Raw genomic sequence first — 24,204 nt, 5'->3', positions numbered from 1 at the left:
ACAGATAGCAAAACTTAATGAATTTACAAAGTAATAGTTGCACAAGGAGGTGCTTTCTACGAAAACTCTCTGGCACAGAAATATTTTAAAAATCAAGATGATATTTTCAAAATCCCCAGAGAAGGTATTTTTTAAATAGTTTCACATTAACAGATGTAGTTTTATGATCTGAAATGAAAGTGCATACTCTGCCCATGCCCAGTTGTAATTTCCATTCTTTATCCTAAAATCTAACTTAGAAATGCTTAGAAACGGTCGGAATCATTCAAGTTGTTTTAACACTAATTGTTATTATTGTTGGCATTATTATTTATGTGGTTTCTGACAACAGGTGCCTTCAGAGAAGCATTATAATGAGGTAAAACACTGTTGGCAGTTTGACTACATTGATTAGTTGCAAACCTGCAAAACTGACAGAAGAAAGTTCCATCTTGGAACAAAAATTAACTTGAAACAGAGCTATTTTTGTATCCAAAAAATTTCAGTGATACAATTTGTTTGGCTTGAAAATGTTTCTATTAGCATAACTGAGAGGCATAGTAAACTGCACAAGCGTAGGTAAAGTGAGCGGGAGGACAGCATCATACAATTATATTTTAACGTTTTCTTAATGAAATGAAACACCTTTTTAGAGGTATTGAAGTTTATTTTCTATACTGCTTTGCTGAAGTCTGCTTTGGTGATGGGGGTTCACCATCAGTCTGTTGTGAACAGTCAGTAAGAATGCCCTCTTATTAAATGAAAAAACAAGTTAAGTTTTTCCTTCTCTGTGGTCTCAAAAAAATTTATCTGCTCTAATTTTGTAACTGTGATGATAATAGCTCATGTCTCAGTCCTGTGATTTGATCCTGTATCCAACCAGTATGCATCCTTTTACTTTAGGAAATAATACATATGCACTTACATGGTACAGTGTATTTATGGTCTATGCAGAAGTTGTGTAAGGGCCCTTTAAAATGTCAATATTAGATTAGTTTGTACATAACAAAGTATATGCTTACAACAATTGATACACACAGAACTTCTGGAGTATAAATATGGTTAACTAGATAGTCTATTAAGTGAAAAAAGCTTATCTTGATATTAGTAACTTCATTTTCTCACTCAATTATATCCGTTAAAAAGAAACTGCCAGTATAAAAATAAGAACTAAACACCTGATATACCCAATTAGTGCCACATTGGCACAAATACAGTGACAAGATATACAGGCCACTGAATACTCCTTATCATTATAGAGGATAATACCAATACTGAGATTCTAAAAAAATACATGTGAAAAGGTCAAGAGGAACATAAATTCTCAATATATCAAGGTGAAAAAATCACTAGTTAACAGATACCATTCATGATTCATGACTTTTTAAAAGAATGACTTTCTGAAGTTGCCTGTCTTTCATTTTTGGTGGATACATAATTCACTGAACAAGCTAAAAATCACAGATTGGTCTTATAGTAACCAAGAGAGCTACTACCAGGAAGATACTATAGTAAATCCTATACTCAAAAGATCAATAACTATCTGGCCAAAGGCAGAATAGTGATATTCCTAAAAGGCATCTGCTGGTAGATCAAACAAAGAATAATACCAGATGATGTCTTATCATGAAGAGGTGACAATACAGTTTTTTATATACTCACATTAATTGATTTGGCTACTTCTTATCTTTAGGATGACTCTAAAGTTGTAGTACACCACACATCCTTTACCATACAGAAATGTCAAGCAACAACATGGGAGTGGCAAACTTAAATAATGAAATATTTTAGAAAATGGACTCTGTGAAACAAGCATGATGAGTAAATGTGATTGCTTGGGTACTAATGAATATAGCTGTTTGCCTGATTCTGCTTTTAAAAATGATACATTCTCATTGCGTTTCTCCAAGATGACACAGCTCAGCACTGCCAGCAAGGGAAATTTTTGATCGTTACACTGAAGTTCACCATTATTAATTTCCTATCACTTAGAAAAGTTTACAAAGCAATCTGTTTCAATTACAGACATTAGCTTTAGATTAGGAATGTATTGCTAAGGATTCTAGATTCCAAATGTTCCTTTAATTAAAATCTCTTCAGTTATATGTGTTATATAAAATCTCTGGTTTTGATCTCAGCCGATGCAATACAGAAGCTATGTCCAGTGAATTTACTCAGTGGATCATAAATATGATTGTCAGGCAGTAGATTTCATGATGCATTCCTAAATCATGTGTCTTTTTATTAAATCTTTGTCACAGGGAATGCTGTCTTTTCTGCTAATAGACAGTTCTAGGTAGACACATAAAACAGTATATTAACACTAGTGAAATACATGTGAAAACTTATTTGGAACACATGAAGTAGGGTAAAATCCAAACAGCAGCTAATGCCAAGAATGACACTGGCTTCAGCAGTGATACCACTGTTGGAAAAGAAAATCCTAAAGAGCATCATAGGACTAATGTAAAATAAAATTAGTTCCTCACTTTGTATCAAGTGTACTAAGCTGTTTTAGATAAAATTTCAGTCAGTTTCAGACAAAAGAAGTTCCAATTATTTTGTAGAGCTACAGTAAGTTAGATGTGCTTGCCTCCGCAAAGCCATCTTAATTCAGTTTTGGCCATTTTAGGAATCCAGCTGAGAGATAACCTAACGGATGTTTCTTCATGTATTCTGCAATATATTTTGTTACAGGTTATTTAATTTTATTGAGAGCATTGTAATTTGGAAAGCTAGATAACTGAAAACACCTTAGGAGTAAAGTATCTCTAAAAAGAAGTCATATTATTCACTTAAGACTTTTTTTAATGCAAGATCCAAACTAGGTGATTTATAACTGTTTGTCTTTTGCCACAGAATACTTCAAAATCAGAAAGTGGCAGTAAGAGCAATTTTTCATATGGTATGTATCAAAATAAATCCTTTACTTGCACTGAATCATGTTTTTCTCAATTCTCTTTTACTATCAACTTCCTAGTCACCTGAGTTTATATGCAAACAATGGATCATATGGCACAGAGGCACCAAAACCAGTTGCTGAAAACAAAAGCAAATGCAGAAGACAGTTAACATGAGCTACACACAGAGATAGTATATGTAACATGCAGGAACCTACCACTTCTGGCCAGATGGAAATACTACTGTTTACGTAGACTGTCTAGGTTCCACTTTTTCATATCATCATACACAATATGATTCAGGCAAGAAATGAACCATGGTAACACCCTGAGCCTGCAGTGGGCCTTGGCAGGACAGCAGCTGCCAGTCTTTCCCCTGAGTGACAGCAGGTGGTGACCTACATATGAACCATTTCTTGTTGCTTTGGGGTTCATCGATTTCAGTTCTCACTCCTCACAGCTCAAATCTCAGCTGTGCAGCTAAAACATGAACCTCCTGTGCTGCATCACCATGCTAGGATGAACTCCTCTCCTCCCTCTGAGAGGAGGAAGCCTCAACTCATGGGGAGGTAAGCAGAGATAAGAGAATGGTTAATGAAGAAGGCTTAAGGGTGGAATCTGCTGTAATCAGACTAAGGGGTTTGGACACAAAGCGAATGAAATGTTAATTACACTACTGGTTACTGCCTCGTTACTGTAACAGTGATACCACAAGCCAGTCTGCAGTGTGCCTGGATTCACTGGAAAACCTCCAGAGCTATAGGTTCCAACAAGCTGTATAGCTAGGTCTTCCTAAAATTAAATGCACGTGCAGATATATTGGTAGCAAACTATAAGAAGATAATGCAGAAGGCAGTTTCCTTGTACAACTCTACAGTTGATGCAGAATTTAGGCAGAAATTTGAATTACTTTACTCATCTTTCTATTAAAGCTAGATTAGTTAGATTTTACTTCTCAGAATTGCCTCCCACCTGCTGTGAAACAGAAAGTTTTGTTATCTGTTACTAAGATTATATACGACTATGTCCGATTACTGTTGGTGAGGAGTTATTTTGAATATGGTCTATTTATCTTAAATTTTCCTTTTTGCACGTTTTCACTAAGATTTTTTCTACTTGCTAGTGATTATAACTCTACAGACACTTGTCTGCTTAAAGTTTCTACATACAAACACTCACTTGCTGGAAAGCCTGTTGAAAGAGAATAGAAGAGGCATATAAACACAGTGAAATGCAGTTAATTCAGTTTTCCAGCTGAGTGAATATTTGTAGATTTTTATTTTTACTTTTTACATTTTTTATTTCAGGACTTCATATGGCTTTCATTAAGTAGAGTTGCGTAAGAGAAAAGTAATATAATGACATTGCCCATCCTGCTCAAAAAAAAAGTTAATTTGGAGAGAGGCATCACTTTAAACTTGTTTTATATTCTCTAGCAAACAGAAAGGCTGTATTATCCCTGCATTTTTGAATCATCTACTAAAATAGACAACCTAAAGTATTTTATGAATTTACAGAAAAAAAGTAGTGAAAAATTTTAAATATAGATAAGCTTTTGCAGGTATCACAATGCTTTGCAGAAGTAAGATTATTTCACTTTTTACTGTTTACTAAAACGGCTACCATCTGCTGATAGACTCTGCAGACTTATGCGATACCCACTCCAGCAACGGCTTATATTTAGCAGACAAGATCAAATTGCTGCAGAGTAAATGTTAGTGAGAAAACATAGCAGTTTATAGATGTGATGTCTGAAGCTGCTCCTCCTACTAATTTATACTGCTACTCATTTTAAAATATAATCTGTTGGAGAATAAACATGCACATGAGCACTCAAGAGTGTGGTGTGCCTATGGGTGCTGGTGAGAAATGCTTATGTCCAAAGCTTGGAGGCCAGAGATAAATTTTCTCACGTAACAGGAATCCAACATTAGAAAATAAATTCTCATTTCAGAAAAGTTGAATATATAGCACATACTGCCTCTCCTGAAATACAGGAATTCATATTTTGGATTCAAGTGAAATGTGCTTTCAGATAAAACTTGATATCACGCAGTATGACTACTCTTATCTACTATATACTACACTGCAACTGTGCTTTTGCTGAACAACTTAATTCATCCTTTTCAAGGCAGGAATAGTCACTGAAATAGCATTTTTCCAGTGTACCACCCAGAAGGCAAAAGTAAGGAACAAAGGGTAATGTGATAAAGCAGTGATGTTCCTTTTACACAGTTGTATAATTATGCGCTACAAATGTCCTAATTTTAACATTACTTATAGAATAAACTCTGGCCATATTATAGGAAACAAAAGCATTCTCAAGGCTTTTGCATGCCATTTGGAATATTACAAATGCTGTAATTATTTTGCATTGACAGTTCAGCCTGACTAACATCAAGAAACGTTGTAGAATTATTCTCTGCTTTCTTGAAGCAGTTACTAAAGCTTGGATCCAAGCATGCATCATAGGTGTTAAAATATAAGGTTGGAAAGACAGTATATAATTTTCAGCAATTTATAATGCTTCTTTTCTAAAGCTACTGAAGTAAAATATTAGATTTTTTAAAAATTATTTTTCAATTATGGATCTTAAATGAACAGTAATCAATCTAATGTCATCTCCCGTAAAGCCACTGGACAATTTTACAGTCATGTCCAATGTGATGACTAAGTTATGAGTTAACATGTTCATTTTGAAACATCTTATTAAACATTTTAGAGTTCATAGCCATCTGTGGGTTTATTTATGATATATTGCTCCTTCTCACATAAATAAAATTAAAATAACCCGAGTGCTTTGATATGAAGGAATACTGGGATGCTTTTTATTTACTTATGGTAAACTAACCATAATGAATGAGCAATAGCATGAAACAAGTTCATATTGGCCTTACCTGATCCACTAACTGGGAGTAGAGATCATAGCAATTGTCAAAAATGTATTTATAAGTTGAGTCCAGGCAGGCTCTTACACAGTCTTTCACCACAGTACTGGCTCGAGGTGGGCTCTGTAATTCAAGGACCTACGAAAATATTACATAAATGGTAGAATGTCAGAATTAGATTGAACATAAAAAAATCCAAGTGTTGCAATGAATAGTTCTGTAACACAGGATGAAAAGCGTTGAAATATAATAATGATAAAAATATTTTAAAGTGTTGACTTAAGGTGATCTTAAAGATGCATTAAAACACATACTTAAGTTAAGCAAGTAGATTGCACCACTGTTTTATTTGAATCAAATTATTCATATGATGAAAGAGACCTATGTACCCAAGTTTTCCCCTAAAGGTAGAAAAACCTAAATATTTTTCCATTATTTAGGAAATTATTAAACCATATAATTATATGCTTTCAATTGAGTATCAGCCACAGCTCTTCATTTTTTTAAAGCAAAAGTTTCAGCTTTTTACTCCACTTTAGGATACATTAATTTGAACTTCAACTTAAAGGATTATTTTAATTCTCTTTATGTAGTGCCTAACACAGTGAAATCACATGCTGTTGTGACAAATGTTGCTTTGTGTTACTGTATTTTCATCCAGTAATATTAATGTGTGCTGTTCCATTCTAAAAATATTTCAGAACTTGACCACCTAGATATCAACATCTGGAGTGACTAAGGCAAGTAGAGTTATCAGACCTATTTTGTTATTTGACATGTGATATTATGATACTACCAGAAAAACATTATGTTCCTAAGGAGTTCAACTGAGTTTGCTTTATGTGACTTGACTTTAATCTAATTAAAAAGGTAAATTTTTTGTTTCCTTCAGGAGATGTAAAAATAATTATTAAAAAAGGAAAAGATAGTTGTTTATTTTTCAAAGATAATGGCTTTTACCACACTGGTAATACAAAGTACGAACTTTACTTTAATGATCTTCAGTAAGTTAAGAGATTTAATTTAAAACTGAAGGCAATGAATTGATTAAGAGTATTAACTACAGTATGATTTCCTGGAAAATAAAAGGCAACAGCACTTTTTTTAAAGTCATTGTGCAAATAAAGGACAGTACCTTCATTCGAAAAAAAGTAATGCTGGTAAGCAGGTCCACCGTTGATTTCAGATCTTGGAGTCTTTCAGAATTGCTGGCAGGAAAATTATCCTGGTGAATCAGGAAGAGAGGAATCACGCGAAACTGGAGTTAGCAGGTAAGATCCTTGAACAGCTAGGAAAAAAACCCTCTAGGAAAACAAAGATGCTGCTTGGAAGGATTAGAAATGTTCACGTTACCTGAGTTCCACCTGTGAGAAAGTGATGAGTATCTCTGACATCTGATAATGCTCCTGTATTTGTAACAGGAATTATTTAAAATATTGTGATATTTCCAAAACATTAATGGAGTAAAAAGTATTACAAAAAGACCGGAAAATGTTGGTAATGAAAATCATTTATGGGTTCTCCATGGTACACAAATTGTTTGTAGGCCTAAATGCAGTAATAAGCTTAATGAAGAAATAATACACTAAATTTTTGCTATCATCTCTAGGTTAACAGGAAGACTGATGGGAGGTAGTATTATTTAAATGGCTTCATACAAATGAAACATCAACCAAATATCCTCATGCTCCAATATCATGTGGATAACATTCTTCAAAACTAAGAGATCCTAGGATGAATATATCCACTACATGAAGGATATGGTCTTAAAAACTGAGTAGTAAAAATTAATGCCTTGAGTTTCTTTTAAATATTTCCTTTCTCCTTCAGTTTTAGAAAGCAGGCCACATGAACAGAGAAATCCTTGAGTTGGAGGCTGCCATTCCTAGAAGCTGAGAGGAGAGCCACAGCTGATGGAGCCCTAATTGCTTATGTATCATTCAAATGTTTCATGATCCAGTGAAATGGAAAAGGAGAGGGAGTTCAAAACAGTATGAAAACTGGCAGGTATCCAGTGCATGCTTCTTTCCTAAAAGGCTGGGTTTGGAGCATACCTCAGTGGAAAGAGCTTTCATGAGGCAGAAGTTATATTGGAATTCCTATCATGAGGAATCAAATGAGGAGTCAAATCTCTTTCAACATTCCAAGGATCTTAGCAGGGAAGCTGTAGCAAAGATTTCAGTCTCTCAGGATAAATACAGCAGTAACTGCAGTTTGCACTACATGAGTTAGTGAAGGTAATGCCCAGATGAACTAACTTAATCAAATTATGGATTAATTTAATCAAAGTTGAATCCTACTGTTTCTTGAATGTCTGTCCTACTCTTTCTTGAATGTCTGCTCATCCCTTGATCCATTCTTAGCTTTTGGAAAGAAAAGAATAACTTTTTCAAATTGGAAAAATGTTGTTGTTAAACTGCTTAAATCCTGTAAGGTTTGTTTCAAAGGATTTGGGGTGTCATGTCAGCACCCAATATTTTCAGCTTCTATGCCCCAAGAGGGATTAATCTCTGAAACATCTTCAAGCAGATGAAGCCCACAGGGTTATTTACACAAAAAACCATTTGAGTTGTCCTCTAGATAAAATATGTTGCACATACCCTGTATTTAGATAAATCAATCCTCAGAGAATTGTGCAATTGATCCAGCAGTTTTATGAACTTTTCCCTCTGTAAAAAGAAAACAAGAATATGTTGCATGAGAATTTGGAGGTTCCTGTAATTGATGGGTTTTTAGAACACAACTTTCTATTCTTATTTGAAAAGTAGATTGTTTTCCATCATTTCGTATGAAAAGTGCTGGTCTGAGATATCTGTGTTTCAAGGTCAGGCAATGTATCTTTTATCACTTTACTGTCCCTTCCTATATTGTGATTTACCTGGTATGCATTCAATACTATGCAGCTGTGCCAGACATTAGTGAGGTGACATAGACTTTCCTATGCAGCGTTTTCCTTTCTTAATGACTGATGCATTGTCAAATAACTCAAAATATCTAGAAATTGAAAAGCATTGCCTGATGTCTCTGACCAAAAATGCAATAACAGCATCACTTCAGTATAAAGTCCAAAGTTTTAAGTTATGTTAGCAAGCCTTATTAAAACAGATAAGATCGTTATATTTTTATATTTGCCTTGTAATTGCTTATGCTCTTGAAAAAAGCACTTCCCTCTCCCTTTAATGTGTAAGAAATGATGCTCATTTACATCAGAATTTGGTGTAAGATTGAAAATTATACTTCAGAAACAGTGGCTTTTGTAGGAATAGGTTAAGTAATACTATGCAGTTATATTTTTCCCTTTAAAATGTGGAGATTAAATTGTCATCTTGATAGATGAAGGTGCATTGAAAGTATTTTGCTGTGAGATACCCAGCTGAGTTGTGCCATTCTCAAGAAATACTAATAAGAGTTTCTAATTACCAATCTTCAATGTTAGAACATATTCTACAGCCCACTCCACAAAACTGTGCAGAGATCCTTGCCAGTCTATGTGAAAGAAGCAGGCTTGTGAAAGGAGCAAGATCTGATAGTTCTCAGAACGCATGATTGTATCCACACCATTCCTGAAACATCATCGGCACTAATAGGAAAATAAAATTCTTTGTGCACTGTCTCTCATCAGTAGAGCACTAATCTACACCAAAAGCCACTAATTTTGCCCAGTTCCCTTAAAGAATCAATCAAAAGGGAACTTTTTCGTCATGTCATCTGTAGTGAAATATTCAGTCAGCCAAATCGTTCCCAGCTGTAGCCTAAGGACTTGTATTTGGATGTTCTTTTTGATGAATGATGTGCAGCTATCCAATAACAAATGCCTTTTGACCCAAGAGAGAATAATAATCTAATATTTTGCCTATAAGTCAATTGTTTTAAAAAAGAGCTCCAAATCTCTATTAGTGATGCTTACTACTGTCTGAACTCTGAATTGGATTGGAATTTACGTCAAAGGTAAACTGGCACCAACATCAGAGAGAGGACTTAATCTCTGTGTAATCTGAGGATAAAAGTAGTTCTGATCATTAGAAAAATGGAAAAAAAAGAATAGAAAATCCAGCAAAAACATTCTAAATTTCAAAAGCTGGATCAAACTCAAAAGTCTAACAGAGCTTGAGTATTGAAAGAGAAGCTGTGTTTCAACAAAGACATAGAGTCATTCCATTATAAACAATTGATTATCTTATAAAAGAAACCTGAATAGCAATAGAGCAATATTGTGCTGTTACGGTAATACAATAATTAAATCATAAATATTCTGATAGTGCTTTTTGTCTATAAAACTTTTTACTTTACAGTAATGGAGCAATGTTAATATTTCCTCTTTCAAAGCAAACGTCTAACAGCAGGAGATAAAAGTTCCAGTTCAAGAACATGCTTTCTCCAAACTAAAGACCCAGCCCTAGGTATATTTATATGTGAGTACTTCCACCAGACCTAACATTTAAAAGAAAAATAAATTTATATTTAGAGTAAATATTTCTCTAAAAAAATTATGGAATGGACCTGAAAATGACGACTTAATGATTTTTATTTTTTATTTTTTTTTTTACAGACTTATGACATCCCTTAAATTTGAAAATACATTAATGTTAGTACTACTTTAGGACTATTTAGAACTAACTGTTGACTATGGCTGTAAGCAGTAGCATCAGATCCTAAGAACATTCAGGATTCAGCAAAAATAAGAAAAATCAATCTTTGATATTATTACTACACAAAGTGAGTTTTAGAGATATAAGTTCTATCTCAAAGGAACTTGTGCATGAAACGCAAACTAACATTTAGTTTCAACTATTTGAGGCCCTGTATGAAAAAAATATGCAGGAATGCTGTACTTAATATACTGCTACAAATCAGAATTTGATTTAGCATCCAGAGCAAATTTTCTTTACAAAAATAAATATTTGCAATTTTTTTTCAGGCATGGATTGAACCACTTTACTGAGCATAGTCTGATAATTGTGTTTCCGACTTCTGATGGGAAGACAAAAGCAAAGCCAGAATTAAGTCTTTCTTGGTTTACTAGTTTAAATGTATAATTTTATAGTGTCCTGAAAATCTTGAAATTCGTAATGTTTCTATTATTCTTAATACTGGAGAAGAGCGTTAGTACGTCTAATGCCACTACAAACAACTATAATTTGTATTTAATACAGTTTAATTTTGTTCGATATTTTGTCATATCAATAAATGGTATTTTAGAAAATGTTATCATGTTTTCATAGCTGCTGTTAAATGAAAAATAGCTTTGATATCAGCCATACAAATAACAGCCATACAAAAAAAAGAGGAAGGAATGAATGCATTTTTCAGCATCAAATTGTGTTTATCTCTGACTATAGCATGCGTAATAGTAGAGGTATGAAAGCAACCTCTTTGAATTATTGCTCTCCCTTCCTGCTCTCATCTCTGCAGTGAGGGTATGTGAACAAATTAGAATACAGAGTGAACGTATCTTTATTTTTTTATCATGTTCAAAGACTAAGAAGTCTGCACTGTGAGATACTTATCCATGGAAGGAAAGTTAGCAACAACAAAAGAAGTACTACCACACCCTGAGATGCTGGTATTCCTCCTCAAAATTTCCGATACCTAAATCCAGGACTTGGACAATGCAGCATTCTTTCAGCAAAAAGAAGAGTCCATTGTTATAGGATCTTGTGAGAAGAACAACAGTATTTATGGCTAGATCCATTACATTTACATGAGTTCATGTGTGACACAGCCCAAGAAAGCAATTGCAACTGATACTCGGTCTAGTGCAGTTAGTAGTTTGCAAGCCTCACTGCAATAAAAGCAAGACCTGATTGTTGAAGATTTTAGGACTATGCATGTGTGCCAGTGCTTTCTACCCTATATGCCTTGGAACTGAACAGTATCTTCTTTAGCTTTTATAGTCATTGATTGTAAAGACTCAGGGTAAAATTTTCAGAAACTAACAGCCACTTCTATTCTTTAAAATGACCAACTTTTTACAAATTTTCCAATTAGTTAATATGGTATTATATATTAGGAAAAAAAGGATGATTAGTATTCTATTAAAAAAGTCTACTTACCCCAAAGTTAGTAGCAGCAAACCGATCTGAGGCAGATACATTTGTTGCTGCTGTAGTATGAGCATAGAAAGCATTTATATTGGCCAACAGCGTACTCATAACTGCTGGAACACCAGGGCACATGTATTTAGAAGATAGACAGGAAAAGTGCCTACAATTCAAACAAACTGTCAGTTATTAAAGATGGCAAAGATTCTGCTCTTTCTCTCACCACAATTTCTTCTCAGCTTCAATGATGTAACTTTCAAGCTACCTCATGGACAATTGTGCAGATACATATAAGAAAAATCCAGACATGTCTGATGTAATTGCCACTTGCTGCACGCTGATATTTTCAAATTGAACACATCAGATTCACATTTGCTTCTCACTCTCTGAATCCTAAATACAGAAATAGGATTTAACTATCTTAATTGTTATTAAGCAAAACATTAATTGTCAAACGCAAACTTAAAATCAAACATGAACTTATAGAAGGCCACAAGAGATCTACACTCTAGTGGAGAAGGATTTAATTGATGTCAACAAAAACCACTCAAACCAGCATTTTACTGTGGCTTCTATTTTAGGATACATTATTAATGAAAGGTGAGGCATCAAGCAATTTCTGGGTTCACCTTCATTTGATTTAGGCCATAACTGAAACTGTTCCACTTTGATTTAGGCCAGTGAAGTTTAGGTAATCAGTCTGTTAAACCTGAACCAGCCAAAACCAGAGTTGCAATGTAGCAGCACCATTTATTTGTTTAAAACATCAGGAGATGGCTGCTTATAATGTACAAAGAGTTTATAACATAAGAGACAAAGAGGCAAAGAGACTGGAAAAGAAGGGATCCAGCTGGGGATGGGAGGCAAGAGAGGCAGGCTCATATTAAAGAGTCTAGGACTCCAGTCTTTGTATGGGGGGACCCTCTGTATTCGCAGTCTTCCCAGGCCAAGCCAGGAGACCTGTGGGCTTTCTCTAGCATTAGACTCTCCTTAAAGTATTTTCAAGCTGGGTTTATCTATCATGTAGTCTTGCACCAACGTGATGATATATACTGATACTTAAAACTTGTATCATGGTAGTCACGTTCAAAGTGCTTTGCAAATATTTCTCAGCATTCTTGTAAGGTAGATCATTAAGTGCTATTATCTCCATTTTACAAAATTGAGAGAAACTGCTCAAATCTACACAGCAATTCAATCACACGGGCCAGGACTAGAACTCACCATTCCCGGCTAGGTGGCTTACAGGGATAATATTACCAAACCTTTCATTCATTGCCAGTATTTTTCAGAAATGATTTTTAAATACCGCAATGTGAATCTGACAAAAGCGCAACACAGCTACCTACTCTTCAGAAAAGTCTTTCATTGTATGTCACATGTTACCCATCAACTAGAAGAACAATAATTTCCTTTATATAAAATACAATAGTGATGTCAGGTGATTTTCACCAGTTTCAGGTAATCTTTAAAGTTAATAGAAATCTCACCTGATCTATTCATCACATGCAGTTTGAGAAATACATGTAGAGGTGATTAGAACTATTCTTTAAAAAATTGACACCAAAATAATTAACATATATTTTCACTGTTGACCTTTAAAAGTTCCAAAAATCTTCTAGTGAACCTTAAGACCCTTAGTGCATGAGGAACACCAAACTGGAGATAAGAAGGCACTAGTAACCCCATTGGCCTTAGAATCATACCTATAATGTATGCTCTGCTGAGGGGAGGAGGCAGACAAAAGGGGCAGGCAGCAGCAGTCACTATGTGAGAAGCCATTGAGATTGTATCAGTTGCCTGCAGGGAACATGACAGACCATGGAAAAATAGTATGGGTCAACATTTTACGTTCAGCAAGGTGTCTTCTGCAGGTTCTTCTATGATTTCACATTGAGCTACCCAAGGCCTGGACTGAGCTCTTATCTTGAAAATAGACCCAAATTGTACTAATCTGTTGTAAGGAAAATTTAAACCTATTGATGTAATTTATTTATGTCCTTATTCTATTACTACAGTGTTCCACCTGTAATTTGGTTAGTGAAACTGATGAGAAAGCATCTGTGTCAAGTGACAGGTTACGTGAATTTTTGCCCTCTCCTTCATTTAATTAAAATTTGTAAAGTTCACAGAACCTATTAAGTTTATCACATGCAATATGGGTCATGACTCAGAGTGCTGATAACCCAGGTGAGAAAACTGCAAGCCACCTGGCTTCCTCCTTCTTCCTAAAATAAATCAATCAAAGAGGAAACTTCCTTCCTTGTTTTTTGTAGGTCTCTGAAAACAGCAGCCAATAGCATGAATTATTAACAATTTCTAATAGGCACATGATGTCACAGCAACCATTGCTAAGTCTCACGCATTTTAGAGTAATATTGCACTGTTTAAGCTAGAATCACATGTCTAAAACCAGGCCTGCTTGTGCCAACTTTCTTACTATGCAATTTCCTGACCAACATACAGTACAGGTGATTCTTCCAATGTTTTTGCTAGCATGAATCGGCAAAGAAAGAAGGCTAATTAATATGTTGTACTCAGTAAGCAAATGCCATCAATGAAAATTACTTTAATGGGTGATTTGTGTGCTTTTTGCAATGCAGCCACATTAACTGAAGACTAGAAGGAGAGCAATCGCATAGCTAATGCCCATTAACCTGCTGGAATGAGAACTATGTCACTGATTTAGAAGCATTAGGTTCTACTTGTGGTGACTCTAGCTAGTAAGAAGTGAAGATCTTAATAGAGCTTTTATTGCACTTGACTCCACTACATGGTAAATCTAGGTTGCTGACGTTATGTATAATTTTGGCGTCTAGTCAAACACTGTTTCAATACATGCTCTGCTTTTTGCCTTCTAAAGAGAAACAAATTATGTTGAAAGATGAATGAAAGGAAGAAAATTTTTTTTTCTTGGTGGTGGAGAGGTAGTTTAATATATGTATGTAAATAAACTTTCAGTACGATTCCTTCAAGACATGGAATTTACAGCATAAATCACCATCCATCACTGCAGTCATCAAAATAAAGGCCAGCTGGATCACTGAGCTGCTGTTCTGCTTTTGTTAATCTGTTTTCTGTCATATCTGTTTTCTTTCCTATTCTCTCACACATATGTGCTTTAACTTCTGGGAGTATATGCATATCATTTGTGTAGCTAACAGTGTCTATTTGGCTGTTATCCATCACAAAAAAAAAAAAATCTCTTCTGACTCATCTGAAAATGGCTGTAATTGTCTTTCATTTCTTTTCCCAATATGGAATTCCATGAGGAGTGGATGAATATGATAACAGTAAGAAAGAAGAGTGGATTATGGAATCTATAGAGTCAAAACTTTTCCAAGAGCTGCAGTTACTGCAGCACAAGCAGTCTTTTTGTTGTATTTTGGGTTTGGGTCAATGGTTTATTCTCTATTCACATGAATTACACATCTGGCAACTTAACAGCAGACTTCCCTGCTTAGAAACTGGGCAGTTGGAATTTGTATCTTGAGAGTAAGTCACCCCTTCTAAATGGGCATCCTTTAGGGAAGAACTGTCTATATTTAGTCTCATAAAAATGTGGATGTGTCCGTCTCCAACAACAGGTGCAATCACACTTGAATTCTTTCTAAGTTTAATGAAAAAGGTCTCATTGGACACAATGACTAAAGCAGGTAAATAACCACCTATGCAATATCTTTTGGGTTGATCCACATTCAGTAAGTCTTTGGTGGTGCACAGGTAATCTCCTTCTGATCTAGAATAAAACATTGATTCACACATGACATGTTTTAAATCGCTGAAAATGCAGAATTTCTTGTTTATCTTTGCTGAGCTGCCACAATAGTTGTTGATGAGTATACATAGTGTATTTGGAAAATAAAGGCTACTCTTTCAAAATATTATTTCTGTGCTCTAAAGGAATAAATATAAATAAATATTAATTTGAGTGCCAGAAACCAATCATCAGGGTTTACTAAGAGGATCATAGATGAGAAAGCCACCAGCATGAACCTGAAATGATAGACGAGTAGGGTTGTTTATTACCATAGCAGAACAGGATGCCAAATTGGTCTAGGGAGTGGTACTTCAGGGAGGCTTCCTCCAGCATGTGCTGTCTACCCATACCTAAAAGGGTAGGGTACTGCCTACCATTAAGTGGCACTGAAACTTTATATAATAGGTAATTTAAAAAATGCAAACAAATATGAATTTAAAAAATTACATTCAGACAAAAAGAGCACCTCATTAGCAACACCCTAAAACTCACTTGAGCCTGATACAGTGCATAAGAAGCATGCAGGGGCCCTCTGGGGTCTGGATCATGGGCTATTAAAGCATAGTCAGTTTTGCATTTACAAATGCAAACATTTTCATTTACAATATTATCATGAGACATGCAATAGAAATATTCTGCAACTAGATTCTTGAGCAGAAAATGCTTATACAATATTCCTTTGGACCAAGTGATTACAGTCAAATTCTCTCTCTGTTGTACGTAGAAAATTGCTTTTGTTTTAGTAGGAGCACATTGTTACCAAATGGAATCTGATCATTCTAATTTCCAAATCAAGAAGCTGTATATTTTCTCCCAGCCATTAAAGTTGTTCCAGGTGAAAAAGGTGATCTCATAAACACAGATAAAAACAACAGATAATAGTCCAAAAAAAGATTCCCCATGATAGATCTAGTGTCCTCACCATTCTCTCAAATTCTGAATGCTGACACATGTCTGCATATGAACCAACAAAACAGTGTATATGAATAAATATTCTCCAAGTATTATTTGGGATTACATTAAGTATTGATTTTATTCCTCATTTAAACAGGATATGGCCTTAACCAGTATGTGGCCTACCTCACAAATAGGGATTGCTCATTATTAACATGCAACATTTTAAAATGTAAATGGACATGGGTACAGGGGCAATGAACTCTTAGCTTTTATTTCCGCTGTAAAGTACCTGTGACTAACAATATTGAATTTACTTTCTTATACACCTGCCTTCAAATGCCTGGTTTGCAGTCATCAACAACAAGGAAATTTGTGGAAAAGGTACAGAAGCAAGCAAGAACAAAAAATAGGTCATTTAACTTAAAATGGCTTGTAAGGATTCCTGAAAAATGTGTTGCAGTACTTGTCCAGCTCCATGTTAGATGTTCAGACTAAATACTTCCCTTTCATGAATGTTCATGTATGTTACATTATTTACTGATATAAAACCAAAGCATCTTCTTTACATGAAAATATAACCTGTCCATTTCTAACACTTGTTAAATGAAAAAGCTTTTTAAATACTCACGTGTCAATTATATTGCTATTTTTCTAATGCTTTTTCTACATTTGAATTTCTAAAATCAGTTTCAAACTTTCTCTGGAAAATTTCAGAGTGCTGGCATTCATCAAGAGATGAAGGAAAAGAAACTTCAAAATAATTTTTCTGTTGACTTTGTCCATCAAAAATACATCCATGTTGTATTAAGATAACTAACTACTGGGGCTATAGTTAAGAGGAAACACTAATGTTAAATCAGTCTGCTTTATTTCTTTCCTAAGCAAAACAGTAATAACAGGCCTCCCTTGGTGTTAATCATTCTTGAGAATTCATCTCATAAAACGTTGAATTCATTTTGATACATACAGCAGGAACTCCTCTATCATTTTAGAGATATTTGGTAAAAATGGTACTAATTTAAATCAAGTCATAAAACTATAATACTATGCTACTTAGTAACAACTTAATCAAGATGTAAAGACATACATGGCTAAAGAGAAGCTAAACATAAAACCCCAAATATTCATGAAACTCAATGCACGAGTTCTCCCATATGTAGTATAGATATACAATACCATGGGGAACTGTCAAGCTTAATTAATTATTCTGTGCAATGTTGTTTAAGGTTCTTGAAGGAAGAGCATTAAAATATATATATAATACAAATACATCTCCCTTTCTACTAGATGTACAGTACAATAATTCACAATGAGCGACATAAAGTCAAACAAGTTCATTACAATAGCAGATGGTGTCATTATATCCTGCAATAAAAAAACTTCACATTTATGTGCCCTTATACTTACTGTAAAATATATTTTTTTAGGATATACTGTAAAGAGATGAACGGAACGAGATACATGTTCTGATTAAAAATTGCATAATATTAGCTTTCTATAGGAAAAAATGTCTGTATTTCTTCTTTAGAGTACTCATTTGGAGTCCTCTGCTGCAGTAGGAGCAGAATATAGTCCTTTAACTGGACAAATTAAGAATACATGATGGAACTCTTGTATCCCCAGGCCTCTAAGCCCAGTGGTGCTGTGTCCTAAAGTCATTGGACAGCTACTTTAGTATGGACAATGTAGTAACAGGTTCTAATACCACTAAAAGTGGTTTGCATGAACTATTTACATATACTGTAGAAGGTTACTATAGCCATTGCTGGCGTTCTGTGATTATTTCTGTATGCCTGGAAAGCAGTACAGAGCTTGTGAAGCCCTGTTCTAGCATCCAAATCCCATCTGGAACAGTGGAAGCCTTTCTGATCCTTGCCACATATCAGTATCATAAGGATTAAGAAATGCATTATGGTAATATCTGTAACAGCTTATAAAATGCTTATAATATATCTTAACTGCATTGCAGATGAGAAGCACCTTAATGAGAATCTGATGGACAAAACTGATAACAAGAATTTTAAATAAGGAACAGGAGTGAAATGGAGAATGAAAGCATGAGGTCTTGGAACTCATCACTTCCCTCAAACACATACTCGACAGTAGAGTAGAAAACCAGACATGATAATACTTACGTCATAGCTTGATAAATATATTCAATTCCATAGCGCATTGCAAATTCATCTACAATTTCTTGTGCAGCATCATCAAAGTACACCTTCCAGGCTTCATCACCTCTCACTTCAGGGATTGTTACAACACCATTAGATTTAACTTCCGTCAAGTAATGGAATAGATTCTAAATGTAGGAAATGTTTCAAATAGGAATTTTTGGCTTTTAAGTGGCATTCTGAAAGTGTATCCTATATAATAGTTATCAATATGTTCATTGTTAGGTTGTTGTTTTTTTTTTTTTTTTAATTTTTCTGAAGACTGGCACTAACTAGTCATCATTTGGCAAACAAAAAACCTCCAAAACTCTACACATTTTTTTTGTAATGGAACTCTAGTTGTGCAGGCTTGTGATTCAGCATATTGATCTATCTCCTTGATTTAAGATCACATCAGTTAACTGGCACACAGAGACTGCAACACAGAATTGTGCAGAAACTTTCTCTTCTCTATCATATACCCTTCTTATATACCCAGTTGTGATGTTATAATGCTCACTACATAGTGCTTCAACTTTATTTGGATCTGAGACCAATAAATTTCAAATTCATTATTTAAGAATTGTAAGTTACAGGAAACCTAGCAGAAATATTGCAGAAGCCTCTCAAGCAGTTAAAGCCACGCAATAAGGGTTAGCAACCTTAGGACCAAAGCTAGTATTTAATTTGACGTGAATGTCATAGAATGCTTCTCAGATTACCTAGCTCCATATGTATCCACAAACTGAGCAGCAGATTTGATATCCTATTTTCACTGACCAAAAAACCCACCAAACCTGTGAAACAATTTCGATTTTGCTAATTAGCCCGTAACTGTCTTGTGGATTATCTTAAAGCAACAGAAGTTTGCCATTCACTTCACAGGTCAAAATGTTTGCAATATCAGGCCAAAAACTAAGAGCACAAATGCCCTGAACATTCAATTTTACAAATGGTGAACAGTGAGATTTTGTGGATACATACAAGTGCTGAACTTTCAGCCATATATTATCTATCAGCTTTCAGAAAGTACTTGTATTTTTGGAACGAAACTTCAGTGTGGATCACTGAGGGAAGAAGAATCAAATACAGTTTTTCGAAAGACACTGGTTTGTCAGTGATTAGTTTTCAATGTTGACAAAAGCAATCTAGATGATAGGAGAACAAAATTTTATATTGTCTGTGCTGCTTCTGCTCTTTCTTGTTCTCTCCAAAAAATGAATTAATGTAGCAGGAAAGAAGTCCTTTACAGTGAATAGCTGTATTTCTGTAATACACAGAAATGGTTGCATCTTTCTGATGTTAGCAAGCATGTATAGAGCATCAAAATTCTAAACCAAAATATGGTACAGGGAAAACTTAGCTGACTCCACCTCGTCTTTTTTCTAACTCCTACCATCAGGAATGATCCGTTGGTGTTACATTGTTCTGCCTTTGACTCTAAACCTGATATGTCATCAGCAATAGAAAGTGGGAAATCAAAAATAAACTTGTCCTGAGGTGTACACAGTTATTTGTTTCAGTGTTCTAATGTTCTGTAGCCTTTTTCCTTATCTGTGCAACAACTGAATAGTAATTTCTGTATAGTCTGCTTTCTTTAACTTCTCCAACATACCTCATGTAGACAGGTGTACTGCACATGGTAGGGAGCAACCTTCTCCTCTCCTTTTATTTCAACATTGATTTTCAATCTAATGGCACCAGAGACAGCTGATTTATCTGTTCGCTTTTCTGAGGAGCAGAAAAATAATATATTAGTAACTGCCAAGAATACATATATGTCATGTGAAACGTTTTCATAAATCATTCTAGCCTAACAAGAATGTTTTTTAAAGCCAGAAAGTCCTTCTGTTGAGAACAAGAGAATTTTTTTTTAATACCTCACATATGGTTCAGGCCATGAAGCAGAATATAAATGTATGAAGTAAAGAAACTTTCTTAATTTATCTGCCAAATTCAAATCAGGCTGCACATCACTTTATTTAACAATTTTCCCTTTTCAATAGAAATTATTTTCATTTATTTATCTGGTACTATATTATTATTTTAATTACTGACATTTTCCTTTGGTTATGAAGACTTTAGTTACAACATGAATGACCATGTCCAAGAGAAACTCAAAATGTTCTTAGCAGAACTCAATTACAGAGATAAGCTGAATCTTACAAAAGAAATGAAGAAATTTGTTTACTCTAGCTGTACAAGTCCATTTAGTTGCTGTCACTCATTGTGAAGGTTAACTGATCATCTTTGACTCAAATTTTCACTTTTCCACTCCTATCTAGCAGTATAACTGAATCAATAGGTATTACAATTTTTATGATTCTTTCACAAAGTGCTGTGATGTGCGTGATGATGAACAGTACAGTTAATAAGAATTGGTATTCCACAAATCCAATTGTTTTGAGTATTTCACTCCTCTTTCCTCTGTATGATGCAACATACTGCAATTGTGTCAATGTGCGTATGTATCAGAATAAAATATGCTATTCTTTTTAGAATATTAGAATTATCATGAGCCATTTACCAATATTTCTTTTTAGATGCTGATTGAAAGGTTTTCATTCTAGATTCTTCTTTTTGCAGAGCACACAGATTTTCAATGTTATTATTAGGCTGCTTCCAATCAAATCAGTTCAGGAAGATTTGTTTTAAAAATCCGTTTCATAATAACTTATATTAGTACTTATATCAGTTTAAGTCACTGAAATTTTTGAAGGAGTAAAATTCAGAATTCATAATGACCCTTTTATTTTACCTTAAAAAAAAATCTCATTATAAATAGGAAATAAGGCAAGGTTTTCTTTTCATTGTCAGTAAGAAATCAAACAGTTCCCTGACACATCTATATATGTCACTGGAAAAGGAAACACTAGACAAGGAAACAAGAACTGTTGATTAGGAAACGAATACTTTACAATTTCAGAAAATTATGTCACATAATTCACTCGAAGTTTTCAAAGAGGAAACAACCTACATAAAAATGTTACTATCATATTTTTATTATCAAATATAGGAGCTTAGCTTTTAAAGGGCTACTCCAGAACATTTCGTGCACACAAAGAGATTTTTAGAATTAAAGAACAGTTGTATGCTTAGATTTAGATAAAGGAAATAGATTCTGAGACACACTTCCATTGATTTATTTCTGGTTTAAAGAATGATACTTCTTAAGTCCTGTCCAGACAAGAAAGTGCATTCATTAAGGACAACAGAGAGCATTTTGAGCATCAGCAGGCTGTCTTCAGCTTATAACTCTGTATGTAAACACATTTGACATGTACAGGACAGAAAACTCTAGTAAACAAGTTTCATGAAAAACAAAAATTATTAGGCCCAGAATGGTACATAAATAATTTTTTAAAATATGTGATAAAATGAATGTGGACAACAGGCAAATATTTACCAGATTTTTCTATGTATCTTTGTAGAAGTATTTCCTACAGACTGCTACTGTGAATGGACTAGTCTGAAATGTTGGCTTTTCTTACATATTTTCAATTTTGTATTAAAATTAAATATTTTTCTTTGATATTGTTGTGATTGGTCTGCTCTCTGTCATAACTCTGGAACAAACCCAAGAAACTATCTTTCATTTTCAAATCAACCTGTAATATTTAAGATTTTAAAAGTTGTATGTTGGTACCAAAGCTATATACTTTGAAGTCCCAAATCTACAGATGCTGAGATTCTACCTAGATTTGTTTTAAAAAATCAGTAAGAATCATACCTAAATTATACCATACGTCCATTTCTCCACTCAGTGTTCTTACTTCAATGATTGTTTGACCGAGGAAGTCATCCGATTCCTTTTTGAAATGTTGTTTTACTCTAGATTTGATGTCATCATCTTCATCCCATACTCTCACTTTTATTCTATCTGTAGAGTTATGGCATTCACTGTAAAAATAATAATAAAATATAAAATGTGAGTGATACATAAGGTACATGCATTTGTACTGCTGTCTAATTCACTGTCCTCGATTTCTGTACACTTGCTCAGCTGCATGAAGTGACAGAATACAAACAACCAGCAACATTCAGTGGAATAAAAGGCCATGGCCGGGGACAAAACTACAGTTACTATTATATAAGAGAAATTAAAGAGATTAACTTGACTGAATTATTTATATATATGTGGATTATATTTAGGAATGTTATAAACTCCTCATTAAAATTATTAAGTAATTTACAATGTGTCCTTCCCAATGCTATTATTTTAAGAAATATCTTTGGAAAGATACAGTTAGATCAGGTTTATTCACTTAGGAATGCTATGTAGTACATACAGTAGACCACTAAACTAGTAGCCTAGAATGTTATAATATAAAAAGTGAGAAAACCTTAAAGAATATTTCCAGTACATTGCAGGAAGTTTTTGAAAAAAACCCCAACAAGTATGCACAAACATCACAGCAAGACAAGACAGGCAATCAGAAAAACCTAGTAGCTTCCTTCTTTAAAAGATATATTGCTTTTCTCTAAGACCTCCATTCCTGGTAAAGCGAAGGAGTAGGGATTAGACTGCCATATAGTAAAAAATTCCTTGCAAATTTAAGTGGCTTACTAACCCCTCATGAGTTGAGTGGATTTGAAAAACTACTGAATGTATGAGAGAGGGAGGTGGCTTCACTTGCAATCTGCAGAGTTCGCAGTGGATACAAATAGTCACTCTCAGCTCCATCCTGCGTATATTTGCACAGAAATGGAAAAGGAATTCTACTGCTGCTTATTCCTATAAGCCACAATGAGGACTGTTTATTATTGGTCAGCATTGGGTTTTGATGGCTTCAGTAGAATATCCTACCATTGACTGCAGAAGTCTGTGGAATGAAAAATTTTCTGATGATGTTTAATGGCTAGTACAGACCTGGCATCAATTATAAGCCACGTCATACTCATGTATCCGTACTAACCAGGTTTTTTTTATATCCATTCAGTAATGCTACAAAAATATTTTAAATATTACGAATCTTTGGTTACCTTTAAAAATAGCTTTAAAGTGTAGGAGCAAGTTTTCATTTTCAGCAAGGTCTTAGCTTGACACTAGATTAAGAGTTCTTACTTGAATTCTATTCCAAGCACTATCACTGCTCAGTGATCTATCTCAGTGTTTCCAGCATTAAAACAGTAATACTATAAGTTATCTCCCAACTGGCACCCCTCAGGGGTGTTCTAAGAATTAATTAGTGATGGTAATGGGCTTTGGAAGCATAAAGTGCTTTAAATGGTATTATTACTGTCAAGGCCAATCAGTCACTAAAAATGGCATGCACAGCTTTTACTCTGCCTCACTGCGAAATCATTCAGTATCACAGAAAAATGCTTGTGCCTGCCTGTATTCGATATTTTAACACTTCAGATATTGCTGGTAATTAAAAACCACATTGTTCTATGATTAACAAAACTAACGAAGTCCAATTTCCTTTTGTCTTATGACTGACTGGCTTCCTTGACATCTAACAAAGTGCAATCACCTATTGAATCTTCTCCCATAATCGGGATTTTCATAAATTACTGCTTCATAGGGACTCCCCGGTGTCTATTATGGGGTGAGTTCATACTGAGGATGCTGTTAGATCTCACCTC

At 34.5% G+C, this 24,204-nt stretch overlaps 1 protein-coding gene across 3 annotated transcripts in view; it reads right to left on the bottom strand.

Annotated features, from left to right (window-relative positions):
- The window catches only part of UNC13C (unc-13 homolog C), a 164,524-nt gene that overhangs the window by 66,734 nt on the left and 73,586 nt on the right, over positions 1 to 24,204 (bottom strand). For all 3 annotated transcript variants that reach the window (XM_074836988.1, XM_074836989.1, XM_074836990.1), the window contains 7 exons: positions 22,346 to 22,515; positions 20,231 to 20,346; positions 18,601 to 18,764; positions 11,821 to 11,971; positions 8,368 to 8,436; positions 6,903 to 6,992; positions 5,777 to 5,905 (listed from right to left, as the gene is read on the bottom strand). In XM_074836988.1, the coding sequence (XP_074693089.1) occupies positions 5,777 to 5,905; positions 6,903 to 6,992; positions 8,368 to 8,436; positions 11,821 to 11,971; positions 18,601 to 18,764; positions 20,231 to 20,346; positions 22,346 to 22,515 (889 nt within the window). The remainder of the gene's footprint in view (positions 1 to 5,776; positions 5,906 to 6,902; positions 6,993 to 8,367; positions 8,437 to 11,820; positions 11,972 to 18,600; positions 18,765 to 20,230; positions 20,347 to 22,345; positions 22,516 to 24,204) is intronic.

The sequence above is a fragment of the Strix aluco genome, chromosome 12 (assembly GCF_031877795.1).
Source record: "Strix aluco isolate bStrAlu1 chromosome 12, bStrAlu1.hap1, whole genome shotgun sequence".
Lineage (NCBI taxonomy): Eukaryota > Metazoa > Chordata > Aves > Strigiformes > Strigidae > Strix > Strix aluco.
Note: the sequence above shows the minus strand (reverse complement) of the source record. Positions and strands in the feature narration are given on the sequence as shown.